The sequence below is a fragment of the Tubulanus polymorphus genome, chromosome 2 (genome assembly GCF_964204645.1).
Source record: "Tubulanus polymorphus chromosome 2, tnTubPoly1.2, whole genome shotgun sequence".
Taxonomy (NCBI): Eukaryota; Metazoa; Nemertea; class Palaeonemertea; order Tubulaniformes; family Tubulanidae; genus Tubulanus; species Tubulanus polymorphus.
Window position 1 is genome coordinate 2,404,449 of NC_134026.1, and position 17,760 is coordinate 2,422,208.

The window sequence follows — 17,760 nt, forward strand, 5'->3', positions numbered from 1 at the left end:
ATTTCGCGCCCGCAAATTGATGAACGCCAGTTTTTTCCGTACATAATAGTGGTTATATGTACATATGTACATATATACATATATATATATACGAATTGAATTTATTAAATATCGTATATATATATATATATATATATATATATATATATATATATATATATATATATATATATATATATATATATATATATATATATATTCGTGTAGATACGATATTTAATAAATTCAATTCGTTTAACAATAGATCGGATACGACGCCGAGAAATCATTGAAATTCGTAAATCGTCGTTCGTTCCGAGTCTTTGTTACGAATTCAAAAAATTCACAGACATCATTATTCGTCATCATCAGTAAATCTATACCGCGTCAGACGACGTTTATTGGAGGTAACTAACTTTGGGACGTTCTACGAGGGTAGGACTGACGAAATTTCATTAATATTATATCTGTTCCGTACATCTTTATAGACGTGTTAAATACTATTCTTTAACCAACATTTCCCCTACCGCCCAACCGCACCCCCTCCCCCCCCCCCCCGGTGTCTGAAATGAAGTCTTACTATTATCATTACTATTATCATCATTAAGAAAACATAACAAAAACGAATTTGGATTATGGCGTAATTTTCTATGTTTTCGTATGTAGATAATAAAAGCTGAAATAATATCTGCGATAGAGATAGATGTATGAGAGAACCTGATCCGAAATATTTAGCGAATTCGACTGTCAAAATGATGAACATGACACATACCTAGACGAGCGTATCAGTTGTCATTGTGAGCTATTATATAAATATTGCCAGAAATTGAATTTCCACCCACAGACAAGAACACGAAGAAACTTTTCCCAACGTTCGCATCGATCATAATACGATTCCGCGATCAAATTCGTTTGAAGTTTGGCCACGAATTTCAGAATTATAGATGAACAAAGAAGAAGCATATCTATGTGATATGTACGAGATGAACGGCATCATCTCATAACATAATATTACAATTTAGATCTCATTGCATTGGCACGTGTATTATTACACCACGTACATAATCTATGACACATCGAAGTTTCCTTGAAAACTTGTGTGAAGTTGGTGAGCTCGCCGAATCGATATCAATGCAACAGCAAGACTCAAGTTGCACAGTAAGTTCTCAGATTTGAAGTCTTTGATACGAACACGTTTCAGACGTAGAATAGATTTTTTCAGTGGTTTTTGATTTTTTTTCAACGTCGGCAGAAAAACTCGATAATTTGGCAACAAAAAAAAAAGAAATTCTACAATAATTCATCGAACAATTTGCATTTCGTTCCACTACATTTCGACTAGTAATTGCTGTGCATTGATCTCCAATCATAGCTGTTATTAGGACCCATCTTGTCGCTAATTACCCTATATTGATTTTCTCCAAATGAGCTTAATGACTATGCGTGATAATATCAGCTTAAAACCCCTCTCTAAGAAGAGGGTTAAGTAATAACTTGTCGATAAGGCACTGAATATTGGACAATTGATTACCAATAATAGATGTTCTCCGACCACATGATTGCAATAAATCAGAATTTCTTACGTCGCGGGAAGATTTTATATATTGTGAATGTAGACATCTGAACATATTGAAGATAGAGATCGATGTCGGTGGAGAAGATGTTTGTACTTACTTAGCGGAGGTTGCTTCGTCGTATTTGGCTTTGAGATCAAACAGTTCAGATTGATTTCCATCCAAGGCTGAAAAAGCATCGAAAATAACGAACTTTATCGACGTAACGAGATGAAACGGAATTCGGCGTCCGAAAATATCCAGTTACATCTGACGACAGTAATCTCCAAGAGGGGTTTAAGACGGGCGACCGATCTGTTAAATGTAACATCCACAACTCTGAAAATCAGCCCGTTTTAAAACGTCTGCACCTGCCTATCTATACATCAAGTTGATGTCAATTCTAACAAAGCTTTGAAAACTAGTGATTCAACATAGAAAAATAGCACATTTCACCAAAATCAAGCTTTATATTCATAACTTAAGTGGACACCAATAGCTTAAGTTACTTTAAAATATCATATTTCTGATAGACTTGCATGTAAAGAGCACCGACTACAACCCCCTGTATGAGGACACCGGTCGAGGTAAATTAGAGTCTCGAAAACTGAGAACAAGTTTAAAGCCGGCTAATATTGTTCCCCCCATAATATATGGAATATTGAAGGAACAAACTGGACTCTGCACTAGTAAATCGATGATATTTACCACTCTGTAAAGAGACAACTTTTTGTTCAGCTTCACCGAGTTTCCTAGCTACGTCCATCTGCATCTGTTGCAACTGTTGTTCTTTTTCGAGGAATTGTCGTTGAAGCTCGCGCTCTTTCTCCTTCGCTCGAGACTGAAAAATATACAACACGATCGTCATTCGTAATTGCGCGGAACGCGACGGAAAAACATCATTCCTAAAATAGATAGAATAGATTACAATTGAGAGTTCACACTCGGCTTAAACAAGTGCTTGTTGTTTCTCATCTCGTTGAATAATTGATTAAATATTAATAAACATGATTAGAATCTTCTTTATTCGAGTCTTACAAAGCTTTTTCGCTTGAACGTTGATATCTTTGGGGCATATTGCTCGTTGCGAAGATGAAAAAAAAAAATCAAACTGCAAAAGCTGAACGGGGTTCCGACGAACTAGGAAGTTGAGTATGTTGCAGCCGAATGAAATCCAAATGTCAAACCTAGCCAAAAACCAAACGTTCAATATTGCTAATTGCATCGAATATATTGGTCAACGCGAATTAATCCTGATATAATACGAGCGGGGCGTTATTAAACAACTACAGGTACGGCGCGCGAACGAGAGCTTTCTCTTTCATCGCAACAATCAAATTTGCCGTCAGCGAAAAACACAACAAGCAAATAGATCTGTGACGACGCATCGAAGATTTTCAATCCGAGCAACGTTTCGTTCATCATTAACAAATTGTTATCTCGGCTTCCAATCATCAGTGATCAGAACCGGCGCTCGCAGTCCTCTTTACCCCTCAACGTTAAGCCGCTTACGGGCTTAAACTTGCATCTTCGGTTCCAAGGGCTGAATTGAACTGCCATCCGCAATAATTACAAAAGACCCGACTCAAAGGAAATAATTATCGGACAAATCCTCCGCACCCCTCCGATCTAAATGGGAAAACATATGCTCTGATGGTCGCAATCAGGAAATCAACACGCGGAGGACATCACATCGTAGTCGGTGTTCTGAACTCTACATCCATTTAAACTAACAACCGATGTTCATCATCAAATATGATAAATAAGTTGATTGGTGATGACTCACATTGTGTCGGCTATCTCTCTCTGTCTCTCGATCACCGGTTTCTATTTCAGCTCTGATCACTGGTTTCTATTTTAGCTCTGATCACTGGTTTCTATTCTAGCTCTGATCACTGGTTTCTATCCTAGCTCTGATCACCGGTTTCTAACCTAGCTCTGATCACCGGTTTCTATTCTAGCTCCGATCACCGGTTTCTATCCTAGCTCTGATCTCTCTCTCTGTCTCTCGATCACTCGTTTCTATTTTAGCTCTGATCACCGGTTTCTATTCTAGCTCTGATCACCGGTTTCTAACCTAGCTCTGATCACCGGTTTCTATTCTAGCTCCGATCACCGGTTTCTATTCTAGCTCCGATCACCGGTTTCTATCCTAGCTCTGATCTCTCTCTCTCGATCACTGGTTTCTATTCTAGCTGTGATCACCGGTTTCTATTCTAGCTGTGATCACCGGTTTCTATTCTAGCTGTGATCACCGGTTTCTATTCTAGCTCTGATCACCGGTTTCTATTCTAGCTCTGATCACCGGTTTCTATTCTAGCTCTGATCACCGGTTTCTATTCTAGCTCTGATCACTGGTTTCTATTCTAGATCTGATCACCGGTTTCTATTCTAGCTCTGATCACCGGTTTCTATTCTAGCTCCGATCACCGGTTTCTATTCTAGCTCTGATCTCTCTCTCGATCACTGGTTTCTATTCTAGCTCTGATCACCGGTTTCTATTCTAGCTCTGATCACCGGTTTCTATTCTAGCTCTGATCACCGGTTTCTATTCTAGCTCTGATCACCGGTTTCTATTCTAGCTCTGATCACCGGTTTCTATTCTAGCTCTGATCACCGGTTTCTATCCTAGCTCTGATCTCTCTCTCGATCACTGGTTTCTATTTGGAATGAATTTTTGGGTGAATATCTGGAACATTAGCTGCGTTCACACTATAGTCGTGATCACATGAGCACTATGATCCAGGGCAAATCATCTCCGTGTGATCGCAGTGAATCGCTATCACCAGTTCACTCTAGGACCTGGAGTTTGATCTGGACATGATCTTTTTGGTCAGTCTAAATTGGTCCGTTCTAAAATTAACTAACTGAAAGTTTGTTTCGAACGTTCAGTATGAATGCAGCTGTTGACAGATAGCCGCGATCGAAGCCAAGGCCAATCGTATTCGCACAATCAAATCAAATCAAATGATCGATAGAACAGATGCTGTTTCAGCCCGGTCTATAGAAACATTTGACTCATAGAAAAAAAGAATTTGTGGGAAATGAAATAAATGAATCCTGGTGATAGCGAGAAAGTTCTCGGTAAGTTTTGTCATCACGACGTAGTGTTGTATCACTAGTGCAAAAATCAGATAATTTCGCGAGTTAAGATTAAAAGGCCGACTTGACAGCGCTTCACTGAGGCATTTCCTGTCGTAATGAGGCATTCTACCGGCGTTATGCGCGATTCAAATGAAATTTAGACAAAAACCGATCAGACGTAAAATTCATCCGCACGATTTTCCCGACCATTTGACTTAGAGGCGCGTAGACGCGTGATGGCGTCGCCTTCCATCTCGTTGTTTCGCAATAACCCGATATTTTTTCGTCGGCAAGCGCCACCACCAGTGATATAAGCGTGATGTTTTTTTTTCGCGCCGGGGCCTCGCTCGGCGGTGATCCATACGTTTTTAAAATCGATGAGTTTTCATATCCTCGAGATATTTCCATTATGAAGTGAAATTTCAACACTGACGGCTATGATTTAGATTATCTCACGCGACAAACGACAACTCGCAAAAGAATGGATTTTCCACCTATATTTTACCGTAATGAATTTCCGACTAAAAAACCCGTGAAATTGATATGATGATGGGAACGAGAACAGCGTGTTCTTTTTCGCGCAGATCGCGATTGTCTTCATTGACAAATTCGAAACTCAAAACACACGTAAGGCACGCGCCAATGCGTGCGTCATTGCCACTTTCTCTTTTTCCGATACGTAAAACAAAACCCGGTTAATTCGCAAACATTCTTCAAAACAATACTCTTTCTAAATGTTATGTTTTAAAATGGTAACGGTTTCATGGAAATGTCGAGCTTAAAAACTTTGAAATCTTGTGAAAACAATCCTAAGTTTTCACAGCTATTTCATAAACAAGGCAAATGTAAGAAATCTCGCTTTATAGCTGACATTTATGAGAAACCTCAAAGAATTATCTGTTATTTTTACCTGAGCGGCTGTTTCCATTTTGTCTTCATATTCTTTCACTTTTTCTTTCAATTGTTTTATCGTTACTTCTACAGAAGGTAAAAACAAACAATTTTTACATTATTTCAAATACAAACAACAGATTCAGTGACGTTAAGTGGACAGAACACTTTACTCTGTAACCGAGGCCATCAACCTCCACATGTAACTATATGAAATATTGAAGATTTATATTGAGGATTAATAACATGAAATTAGGCAATGTTTCTACCCATCTGAGAGATTTATTTTCAAAAAGAGTTTTCAAATAAATCTCGAAAAGATGGTTAGAAACATTCTACCTGAATACATAAGTCGAACTAATTTTTTGTTATCAATCTTCAATAATGCTGGTTGTTTATCTAATATTAAATAGATTTCGCAAAGTTCAAATTGATTTATCCCGGTTACAGTTAAAACCGGGCCTTACAGATCTGAGAGCAAATAGGAGATTTTCACTAGTTCTATAGTAAACAAACTGAGAACTTGTTTCAACGACTCCAAGCAGTTTTTTACATACCTTGATTTTTTACTTCAGCAAATTCATGGTTATATTCGTCTAACGTTTCTCTAAGTTGCTTGTTCTCGATTTCTAGGTCTGATACTCGTTGCGCCCTCTTTTGGAACGTCAATGCTTGTTCAAACACAGGAAGTGGATCTGTAATGATATCAAGCGACAACGTAACTCATTAGTAACTCATTAGTCCGCGGCGAGGTAAATAATTTAAACCTATTTAATTTAAGACCTCCTCCGAGGGGGGATTTACCAGTTGAATATTACTGACCCCATGTGAAGTATTATTAATTTGTACCTTACATCAAAGTTGTCCAATATTGAGCCCAAACTTAACAGTCTGCTGAGAATTCTAAAACACCAGGACCCAGTTCGACAGTTTGGGATTAGAATTTCACCAGGTTCATCACATTAATCAGAATTTGAACAAATTAATTAACTAATCTTGCGTCCAACATGAACTGGATCCAGGAATTAGTTCCATCCCAGAGACAAGTGTTTAATTGACTTTAAAGGTTAAGGATACATGGAAAATCTGCAGAAAATTGAACCATCGAAGAAACACTATTCCGTGTTGTGGCGATAAAAAGAGAATCTACCTTTAATCAGATAAGAATCTTAGATATAAGCAAACTTTTTTGGACTTCATCTTTCGTCATATCAGTGTGTGGGATTCTCGATTTACTGCAGAAAGAATGTTCAGAACTATTGCAATAAAACGTAAAGGGTTAACGAATGTATTGTTTCAATGAAATCATTCTGATGATTCAATTCTTGGAGCGGTATCGGGATAATTATGAAAATTGAACTATTCAATATGACGTATAATGCACAATAGATATACGAGTTAGTAGACATTAATATCTGGACTACAAAAACGACAATTTCAACTACTCGATATCCATTAACAATAGACGTGACGGAGAGAAAAATATCCTGCGCAAAGTGGTTGATGAGATGACATTGGAAAACTACTAATTAGTCGAACACAAGATAATAATAACGACTTTGTGAAATTGATAGTAAAACAATACTTCATCGCGTGTCTATTATATCCGGTTAATTTATCAACAACTTCGGCAAAAATGTTGCCATCGCTTGACAAAATATTTTTCACCGATGTCAATTAAAAACGTTCGCGCTCGAGAAAATACATCGGTTTTACGACTCGACGTGCCGCGATAGTTTCATACTAGACTGGTGTTGATTTAGATGACTAAACTCCGATCATCGTTATAGATATATATTTTTTCAGGGGGAAAGTAAGAGGGGGGCGAGGGGGGAGTAGCGATCAGCGATAATTCACGAAGGCTAATATAACTGTAACTCAACGCACAAGTATTACGCTTCAACATCTAAAGTAAGTTTTAAATATTTATCTAAGCTCGGAAGGTAACGAATACGATACCACACCCGATGTTTATCTAATATTTGATAATCATCTTCTCATCAAAGTAATTAGACTCCACGCAAGTTAGTTTCATATCCACTTTCATCGGTGGGTTCTTTTTCATGCTTGCGTGAAATATGTATAACCATTCCATAACTTATCTATCCGTTCATTCAAGGATTGGTTTTGTTTTCGCTCAGAAGACAGACCCAAAAACGTGACTGTCTTCTGAGATCTGAATAATATTAGCAGGATATAGCCGCGATCATAAGACCCGGGCTAACCATTCACACTGGTGCCAATTGGATCCATGCCTTTTGAGCCCAACCAAAAATGTCCGCCCCGGCTAACCATTCACACTGGTGCCAATTGGATCCATGCCTTTTGAGCCCAACCAAAAATGTGCGACCCAGCTCTTGCCAAAATCTTAGCACTGGCTAAATTATTCCCTGATAAATGGTTCTGGAAGTGACTTAGCACAGCAGAGCAGCCACTTTACACCAATTGCAAATTTCCTGAGTTTTCTCTGAATTTTCCAGAGTTTTCCAGTCGTTCCCGGTCAGTGACCACCCTGTTGACGGTATCGAAAGAATTTTGATACAACTTCAGTAACGAGTGATGATTTACATGTTTACTCTTATTGGGCACCAGCTAAATTTGACTCGGGTCTGGTCCAAACCAGTTTGACCCGAGCTAAATCATCTCTTACTAATCGTCTCTTCTTACATTAAGAAATTTTTTGAAGACACACGAAAAACAGGAAGCATTTTGTGTTCTATATATCATGTTTAAAAGACTTTCAGGGATTGACTGCGTTTAAGAAGTGAACCGCCTCGAAAGGTCATAAAATATTCAATTCCATTCGAGCAGTAATCAACTTTGGTCAATAGGAACGGAAATGGTAACCGTTTGGAAAACTGCACCGCAAGCGAAACAAAACTGAAAACAGACAAGAGGTCTACAGGCTATTAAAACGAACAGCTATCAATTCTTCATTTTAAACCGCTATCTCGATGCCCCTGCGCTATATTATTGTCTTGCAAACATCAGAGAAGCAATTCGAGATATTTTTCTCATATGATCTTGACAAGCAACAATGTATCCCAAGGCTTCCGATGCTTTCGCGTTATCAGACAAATATTTGTAGCCACTTACCACCAACACACGCATAATGCATCATCAAAAACACTGAGTTCAAATTCAACTTAACTAAAATTGCTTTATGTTTTTAACAGAATTTGTTAACCTCCAGTTTCAGGGTTTGGAGTCTTTCTAGTCTATATCTAGTCCGAATTAAAACTTGCAGTTTCGGCCGAGATTATTGAGGAATTCATATAACCATAATTATCAATATAGAGATACAGATAACCCCCTGGGAACAGCTTCTCTCAAGAGGAATTTGAATTTAGTTTCGCCAACACCCCTGGAAATAACTCGAACATGCCTTACCTGGTACATCTATTAGTTTCTTGTATATGGTCAAGAAGGCTGCCTCAGCCGCTTTGCTTCGTTTGGAAAGAGCGTCTATTTCTCCTTGAAAACTTTTCAACAACGGAGCGACGATTTTTCTTATATCCTAAAAATACAGAAAATAGAAATATCAAAATGATATCGGAATCGCGCCAAACTTCATGAAGCCGGAATGTTTATATCGTTTACTATACTAACAGCAATAAATAGAAAAGAAAAAAAAAACAAGACTTGTTTTCGTAGTTGACTGAAAGCGAACCGATAGGTGCATAGCTTATTCAAAACTATAAAAGTTGTATTGAAAAGCGAAAAAACATGGACAAAAAAAGACATAAATTATTGGAATCAGCGTCGAATCGACGTTCAATGGCTCCGATATTAGTGTTCAAAGTTGATATAAATTACGGAGAGAACACGTCGAAACTATGTCAGAATGAGGTTATCAAACGCAGCCAATACAGTCGATCATCGGAAATAGGCTTATAAAATATGCGGAATAGATGCAGATGAACTGCCAGCAGACGAAAGTACGCTCGCAGCGAATACCTTTGAAGTTATTGATGATAAAAAACGCCGGGTGAAGGCGAAATTGATGGATCGTAATATATACATATGAGATGCACGTCTAAAATTAACTGCGGAGCCCGACGTAACATTTTTTTTTTACGAATGCATACATAATACGCATAATACGCCGACATAGAAAAACATGTACAGGTGATGGGTCTGTACATCTACAGATCAAGTTCAATTTACGCGAGCAAGGTGCTCATTTTCAGTTGATCAATTCTGATAGAAGATTAACTAACGCGATACGGAACAGCTCGCTGCGCCGTAAAACAACAGTTACGCGGCTTTTATAGTGTTTGGATGCCTCTTATATAAGCCCGATCTATTTCGATAGCGCGCGTTCTTACGACATCGACCGACGACAACGTTAAATTCTACCCGTCTTATCGGGTCTCATTGTCGCGGACGAAGTGTTTCGGCGGCGTTGGTCGCCGTAACGCCCCGCACCGGCGCTTAATCGAGTCATTATCGGACGACGCGCGCATCTAACGAACCGGAGATGATAACGACTAGAAATTGAGATTCGTGAAATTGCGAATAAGGCGCCGCCCGGTGACGAGAAACAATTAATACCGATCTGATCAGAAGATGAAACTAGGATATTGTATTACACAGTCCAACAGAAATTCATTGTACGTCGTAGTCGCATCCTGTTTTGGCTCTTAATTATTAGCTTCATCAATTTCGGACCAGTTTCCTAATTGATGTACATTTCCTCGCACGCGCAGCAGCAGCAGCAGCAGCAGCAGCATCAGCAGCGGCGATGGTGGCGTGTTGGTTTTCACCAGTACGTTCGAAACGCTGGCCTTTTAATTATTCCAACAACGCCCGCTGAACGCACAGGAAGAAAGTGTCCCCCGTTGATCTGTTATTAATAATATATCGTTTCGGTGAAGAGTTCGATTATATCAAGCCACCTCAGCTGCTGCTGCTGCTGCTGCTACTGCTACTGCTTTTACTGTTCATGATGTGAACACACCTAGTTAAACTAGTTACAAACACAACGACCGCTTCAAATTTCTTCCAAGTTATTAGCAGTCACAGACGACCAGCTCTCCACCGATTACTACAATCATTATTGATTGTGAATGTGATACTGTGTTAGATGGTTAGTTAACAATGAGCGATGCATGATTTTCACCTTTGCTTCACACTGCTTTCTGTCACGATAAAACTGATATAACAAGCCGTATAAGTCACAAAATACTAACTACACACCATCATTGGATAATGAGTCGTATATTAGTTTCTTACATAGCTGCCAGATGGCTCTACAGTATTTAGATTTCAACTGTCTTCGATGTTATGGAAACGTGTCTCGGATTGGAATCAAATCGATTCATTTGTCTTTAATCATCATCATTCGAACGCAATATCATCTTTTATAGGGATCATCAGAACCGGCGTTTAGGAGTATCTATTATCGACGAATTAAGTTTAAAAAAGAATTTAAAATTTTCGTCGTTTTTTTTCATGGATCATCGTTTATTCGTTGCATAACAAAATGATCGTAACGGATACGATATTTGAATCGGCGTCTTGACAATACGTCACCTACGAGCCGCACCTGCCCGAGCCCCGGTTCAATAACGCTTCAAAATTTCAAACGCCGCAGACATTTTCCTATTGAAAAACGGTGAATAGAATTTATAGGAAGAGCTCGGTGAACTGATTTCAACGAGCCGAACACAATCAACCGCCATCACAAAAGCCATGACGAAAACAGAGCATAAAATTCAATGCGAATCTTGAATATCGGCGATTTGAATCTTGAAAACGGCTAACTTTGAATGTGAACACGTTGCTTAGCAGCTGCCCCTATTGTCCGCGTTGGTCGCCTGATATAAAGACATGACCATTAGACAACCTATCTATCTTTATCAATTCGCTAACAGCATTGAACGTTTGAGATTTTTTTTTCGAATATTAGGTCACCGCGTCTGGTCATGTATTATTCTCGGTTTAGACATAATTACAGTGATTTTGAGAAGGCGAGTTTGATTTATTATACCCGTCACCCGTCCTCAGTCGTCGTCCGTTGGTCGGTCCTGATTTTGCTCTTTTCTTTTAAAGAAATCATTGTCGATCGCCTTTGATTAGTTACGACACAACGACATTTACGACATACGAAGTAAGAGCTAAAAGAAAAGCTCCGTCGAATGCGCTTCGAAAAAAAAAAAACGATTTCGCACGAATGTTTCGAAATTTAAAAAAGCGCCACAAGCTTTTTAGCGACTGAGGGAAACATTTTCTGAATAAGCAGCACTCGATATATCGTAGTTGAATTCTACGAAATATGAGTAATTACCCCAGTGATGTTTCGGTAATTAAAACGTATCGATTCCGTTAGCAGACCCGGCTGATTCCGAGAGTCGCCCGGAATATCATGTTTTCCCAAACATAAAAATTGCGCGGTACATATATCTGTTGATTATCTCATTTGACTATAAATCAACAGGCAGAACGCATCAATACGTGTTAAAGGCTGTTATCAGACATGGGAATGGATATATATATATATATATATATATATATATATATATATATATATATATATATATATATATATATATATATATATATATATAGAAAGGCTATACCATAAAAAAGCCTATAATCCCATCAGTGTATTGGGATCCTATTACGGCTATCTGCAAATTCTGTTTTACACAATTAATGATTTCGATAATAATTTCAGAAATTACATCATAACTCTTCGAAAAGAAATAATAATGCGATTTCATTGAAAATCTCAATAAAAATAAGTCCTTTTTTTTACCATAAGTTCAAATACTCGCCATTAGTGAATGATATCTAACTGTTGAATATTCAATTGCTTTTGACTTGTCGTAATCATTTCATTTTCAAGTAATTTGAGATACATCGCATTTAATAAGCTTAGAAACGTAAATCCATAAATCCAATACTTTGTATCGCGTGAATAAATTATTGCCAGGATTTAAATGAGAAAGTATCTTCACATGAAAACTTTTTAAAATCGAAATACACAAACACGATGAGAGCTAACTTCGAGCCAATTTACGGATTCAGTCAGCCGACATTTTCTTTTGCAAAAGATGCATAAATTACTCTCATCGGAAATCAGCGAATATTTTTCTCGCTTCCCAAATGAAAACCACATTTTAACGAATAACTATTTACGGTACGTGTGGCACTCCATCAATAATAACTACACTATTAAAAAATTCCGCAAAAAGTATTCAGCTTTATTTAGGCCAAGAGGTACTTCCAATAAATCAATCTATTCTAATAATTTATGGGTTCTATACATCCACGCACCAATAGGCCTCGATAATGCCGAAAAAATTGCATAACCTAGTTGCCGTTGATAGAAAAACCATGAACAAAAAAAAAAAACGGGCACAAAATAAATTTTATAGTTTGAATTCGTGGTCTGCACAATAATCGAGCGACCGAACGACCGGGTTTGCAACGACGTATAATTGTACACACCGGCGCGGATAATAAAACGACCTCATTACGTATCGGCAAGAAAAAAATGATCAGAATCGTCGTCCTCGGCTAGCGATGACACAACGCCTGGCCTGATCGCATCGCGGCGCGTCGAGTAGTATAGAATCCAACTACGAGAAAATTGTTTGTCAGACGTCGAAGACATAAAATAGATTATACCATAAAACAACAATAAAACCTCATCGAAAATGCACATGCTTAAAAGCAACGCGGCTTTTATATACTAGTGAAAGATGAGTGGAGCGTCATATATACCCTCTTAAAACATTCTATCGATTCCATCCCGTCTTATGAACAACTATAGCCAGGTATTACCAGTAAACCTGCGGCGGTCAGTTAAAAAACAAACACTCCCAGTTTACTTGTACGCAACATTTCGCGAATGTCAAAGATCAGTTCGATTCACTTCACAAAACTGATTACGATTTATGAAAAAATTTATGAAAAACCGTTGAAGTAGTAGATATTATTAGAAACAAAGAAGTCTCACCCGTCTAAGACAAATTTTACAACTGATACATATTCTTACGATCCGAACAAAAAAGGTATAAATCCTCCGATCATCGGCCGTCCTTGTATATAAACGAGTTCGAGCCAAATGATTCACGGAACGAAATCTAAATCGTTATTTCTTAAACCGTGCAATTATTATAGGCGAAAGATTAACATATTCAAGCGCATACAACTGCAATACAATTGATCGTCAGTGGATTAATGTACAATTGGTTCTGGACGAATGAATAACAAGTACAAGTTACTGCAATACTGAATCAATAAGCAACTCTAACAGTAACGAATGACGTAGTCGTCGTACGGGACATGTCCTCTTTCTTCATGACTGGGCCGATTATCGGATCAAACCGCGATCCCTGCACCGGTGAACTTCGACAACCCCCCCCCCCTCGATTCGCTCCCTCTCGACGACAAAACACACAACTTCATAAAATCACTGAATCATACGATCACAAATAAGAACGTCGTCGATCGATGGGTTTCGCGAAAACGATACAAACAGAAATCTATCGAGTGAAACTAATTTATTTTCGCTCGTCACCGATGAGACATTTTGAAAACGCTTCGATTCGCGTTCAGACACGACTCTCGATATCCGAGTTTTGTTCGCGTTCCAATGAACACGCGTTTAGGGCCATTTTACCGATTCGACAAAAGGACTGGTCAATTATTGACCGCCGATGATTATTATTCAATTCAATGTATGAACTTTAGGTCGAGGGTACTTTATCGAAATCGACTTGAGAAAAATAATCATGAAACGACGAACGAATGACGCTCTCTCTCGGTTCATAACCTCCCGACCAATATCTCATACGCTATTGAGAAGAATAAGAATAATAAACTGGACAGAAATTCGTAACAATAGATATATCTCTTATATCTTTAATCCGACACTGTATACATGCTCCGGCCAAGTTAAACATCGTCGCCAGATCATCATATCACAAAGCTTCTTTCAGGTATCTTTTGATTTTGAGACCCGAAGCGGCGGCGATGTGATTGTCTCGAAATGCTCGGGTTGCTCGTCGAGCTCCTGCGGGGATCTTCATAACAATTCTCATCAATCGCTAGGGGTACTCGGGTATCCGCTTCATCAATGGCAGAAACTTCACCGATCTTTTTATAGTTGAGCACAAGAAAGCCCACAACTGACTGCGAGTTATAGACATCAGGGCGAATTGTGGACTGATACAATATGATTTTGATATGATTTATATTCTCCACAAAAATTTTTTATAATTGACAATTATATAAGATTTACAATATGGAGAGGGATTTACAGTAGTTACTTCCAACTCAAAACCTAACTCAGTATTAGTACTGTGACAAAGTTTCCATTCACAAAGAAATGGGGACCATTCTGAAATTCCGAACAGACCTGGATCGGTTTTTCGGTCAGTCAAATTTGTCATATTCGCAATAAACTCTTTAGTTGTACAGACGCTCGGTCCGTTATAAATTCAGGGATGAAAACAGCCCATATTGAAAAAGTCGGAAAATATTTTCAAAAAAAAGAATTTTTTTGGGGAACAAAAATCAGTAACTTTTAGCCAAAAAACTTACTTCCTTTTGGTCAAAAAGTTAATAGTTTGGGCCTGAATTAGAGCCGCTTTTTGAATGAGACGCCATATTGGTTTCTCCGACTCCACAGTTGTGCTAACTACCTCCGAAAACTACACTGTTCTCAGGAATAAAGAAAATGTTAGAAAAGGTCGGAAATCCGTCTATAGTCGGAAGATCTTCATCGCTGTAAATTGCAACATAGTGTTAGTGTGGCTCTATAGATTCTAATTCATTGCCTAAAAAACCGATATCTAATGTTCGGCAATGTAGAATATTTCGGAAAATCAATGTTTACCGATGATCAGTGTTTCTAACTGGCGACCCTGCGATCTACTGCGAACACACGCAGTCAAATAATTGAATTATTGCAAAACGCGGATATCGGAAATCAATTGCTGGTAATTTTACTGTGAAACTGTAATGCACTTCGTCAAATTTGATCATAAATTCAATAAACTTCGTGATCTATGATCATCAGTAAGCTATCAGTAATCGATCAGTAAGCTATCAGTAATCGATCAGTATAGATCTGACATGAACTGCAATGATATTGATTACTGATGAAGTTTTCATTTGATTTTTCGCGAGACACACCCTCGAGATCGGCGTAAACCTATCCACCCTCGGCAGAGATTCGAAACCCGATGGCGCCTCGAGACTCGACCCTGCCCGACTAGCCAACACAAGTACATGCCATGCACTGGAGAACATACGGCACCAATCACATAAATAGTAGTTTAATTGAAAATGAACTAGAAATTATAAACCGCGATCACATGGAGACGATTTGGCCCGGGCCAAATTGCTACGGATCAGACCCGAGTTAAATTTGGTCCTGCCTAATTAGAGAGTGCGTTCACGCGTAAATCATACTTAACCATAAACAAAGTGAAGTGAGTAACTTCTGGAACCTATGGCAATTCACACGCAATGATTTGACCCGTGCTAAAATTTGTTTTGGCCGGCCCAAATTTCGCCCAGGCCAAAAGTGCACGTATGATCGCATCTTTACACGGAAAAAATATCCTTTCACCCAATGAATTCTTACGGCAACATCTGGACTTGTTTTTGGTTTACGCATCATTTGACAGTATTAGTGACATGCTGTGAATAGTTACAGTAGAAACTGCAATCATTGACCAACACGCGTGTGTATGTTTACTGATCCATATACGCGCATTAATTGATAATCGATGAAACCACTGATCGATTGGTCATCATTATCGCTAAGTGTTTTTCAATAGCGATCGGTCACTTTTTTCGGTCGACGCCTAATGGACGCGATATCGATCGCGTATGTCAGTGTTCAGTGATCTGGTACGCTTTACCAGGTGAGAAAAATCCACACGAACCACAACAGTAAAACCGGTGAAGTGGCTAATATCGACAACATTTTCGGGCCCTGATTTTTCGAGAATTTCGTCGTTAAAAATGAATATCAGAGAGTGTCTCGATAGAAAGACCGAACGACTCAATGATGCTTTAAGCCTTTTTTTTCTATTTTTTGGAACAAGGTCATTTCACATAAAAGATCAGATAATAGTAAAAAATCAATTTAAAATTTTTTTTTGTCATGTCAATATTCAGTTAGAGATCAGCAAAAAGTGATTTTCTTCATCAATCAATCACAATTTTTGCTCCTCTCTTTTGTTTCTGCATTCATTCTAGGATTATATGTCAAAATAATCAAATTAAAAAAAACATTTTCATAAATCATTTCCCTTCCATTTTGAAATGCCTGCAAAATCTTTTCTCATTTTTCATTTCTTCCCTCTCACTATTTCATTAGAAAAATCTGTACTCAAAGTAACTAAAAAAAGGCCATAAAAAAAGAACCAGGGAGAAATCATTTGGACTCCGTATTGGTTCGATAGATATCGAGTTTAATATCATCAATCCTAGAGTCAGAGTCAGGTAAAACTGGTCTCTAAAACCGAACTGGTCTCTGAAACAAATTACGAATATTTCATAGCCAAAGATTACCAACATATTTTAGGCAAAATGAACAGAACAAAATGGCCGCATACACTAGGGTTAATAGTTAATCGGTACGTCGATCAAACACTGGTAGGACAAATAAATTGTGCTTGATGGGTTTGAATATCGAACGGGTCATGACCGAAAAATACAAACCCGAATAAAAACGATTACGAGCATTAAAAATTGCGCATTCATCGTCTATGATTCCACACCCTGTTTTTCTATATAACATGAAAGGATACGAACAATCGATAGTATCTGCCTGTTCATCCTTTGTTCGGCATATTTCACCAGGATCAGAGAAATGAAGTTTTTTTTTATCGCGGAGAGCTCGCTGATGCCCCCTAAAAATCGATGATACGGTGATTAGTATTATCTACAACATAGTGATTGTCTGACACAAACACACACAAACCCGCGCGCGCACGTGTGAGGGTAGATTAAATCAGCAGCGCGAAATTACTCAACATTCTCAGCAAAAGTGACAGCAATACGGGGCTGTCAATAGACAGGGATCACGAACTGTCAATAGACAGGGATCACCAGCCATCAATAGACAGGGATCACTTGCTGTCAATAGACAGGGATCACTTGCTGTCAATAGACAGGGATCACGAGCCATCAATAGACAGGGATCACTAGCTGTCAATAGACAGGGGTCACTAGCTGTCAATAGACAGGGAGCACTAGCTGTCAATAGACAGGGATCACTAGCTGT

General features: G+C 38.4%; 1 protein-coding gene across 1 annotated transcript in view; it reads right to left on the reverse strand.

Moving 5' to 3' along the window:
* Positions 1–17,760, reverse strand: part of LOC141898579 (homeobox protein cut-like 1) — a 61,484-nt gene that overhangs the window by 21,522 nt on the left and 22,202 nt on the right. The window contains 5 exon segments of the mRNA XM_074784555.1: positions 1,654–1,720; positions 2,241–2,373; positions 5,527–5,594; positions 6,065–6,202; positions 8,898–9,024. Of these exon segments, the coding sequence (XP_074640656.1) occupies positions 1,654–1,720; positions 2,241–2,373; positions 5,527–5,594; positions 6,065–6,202; positions 8,898–9,024 (533 nt within the window).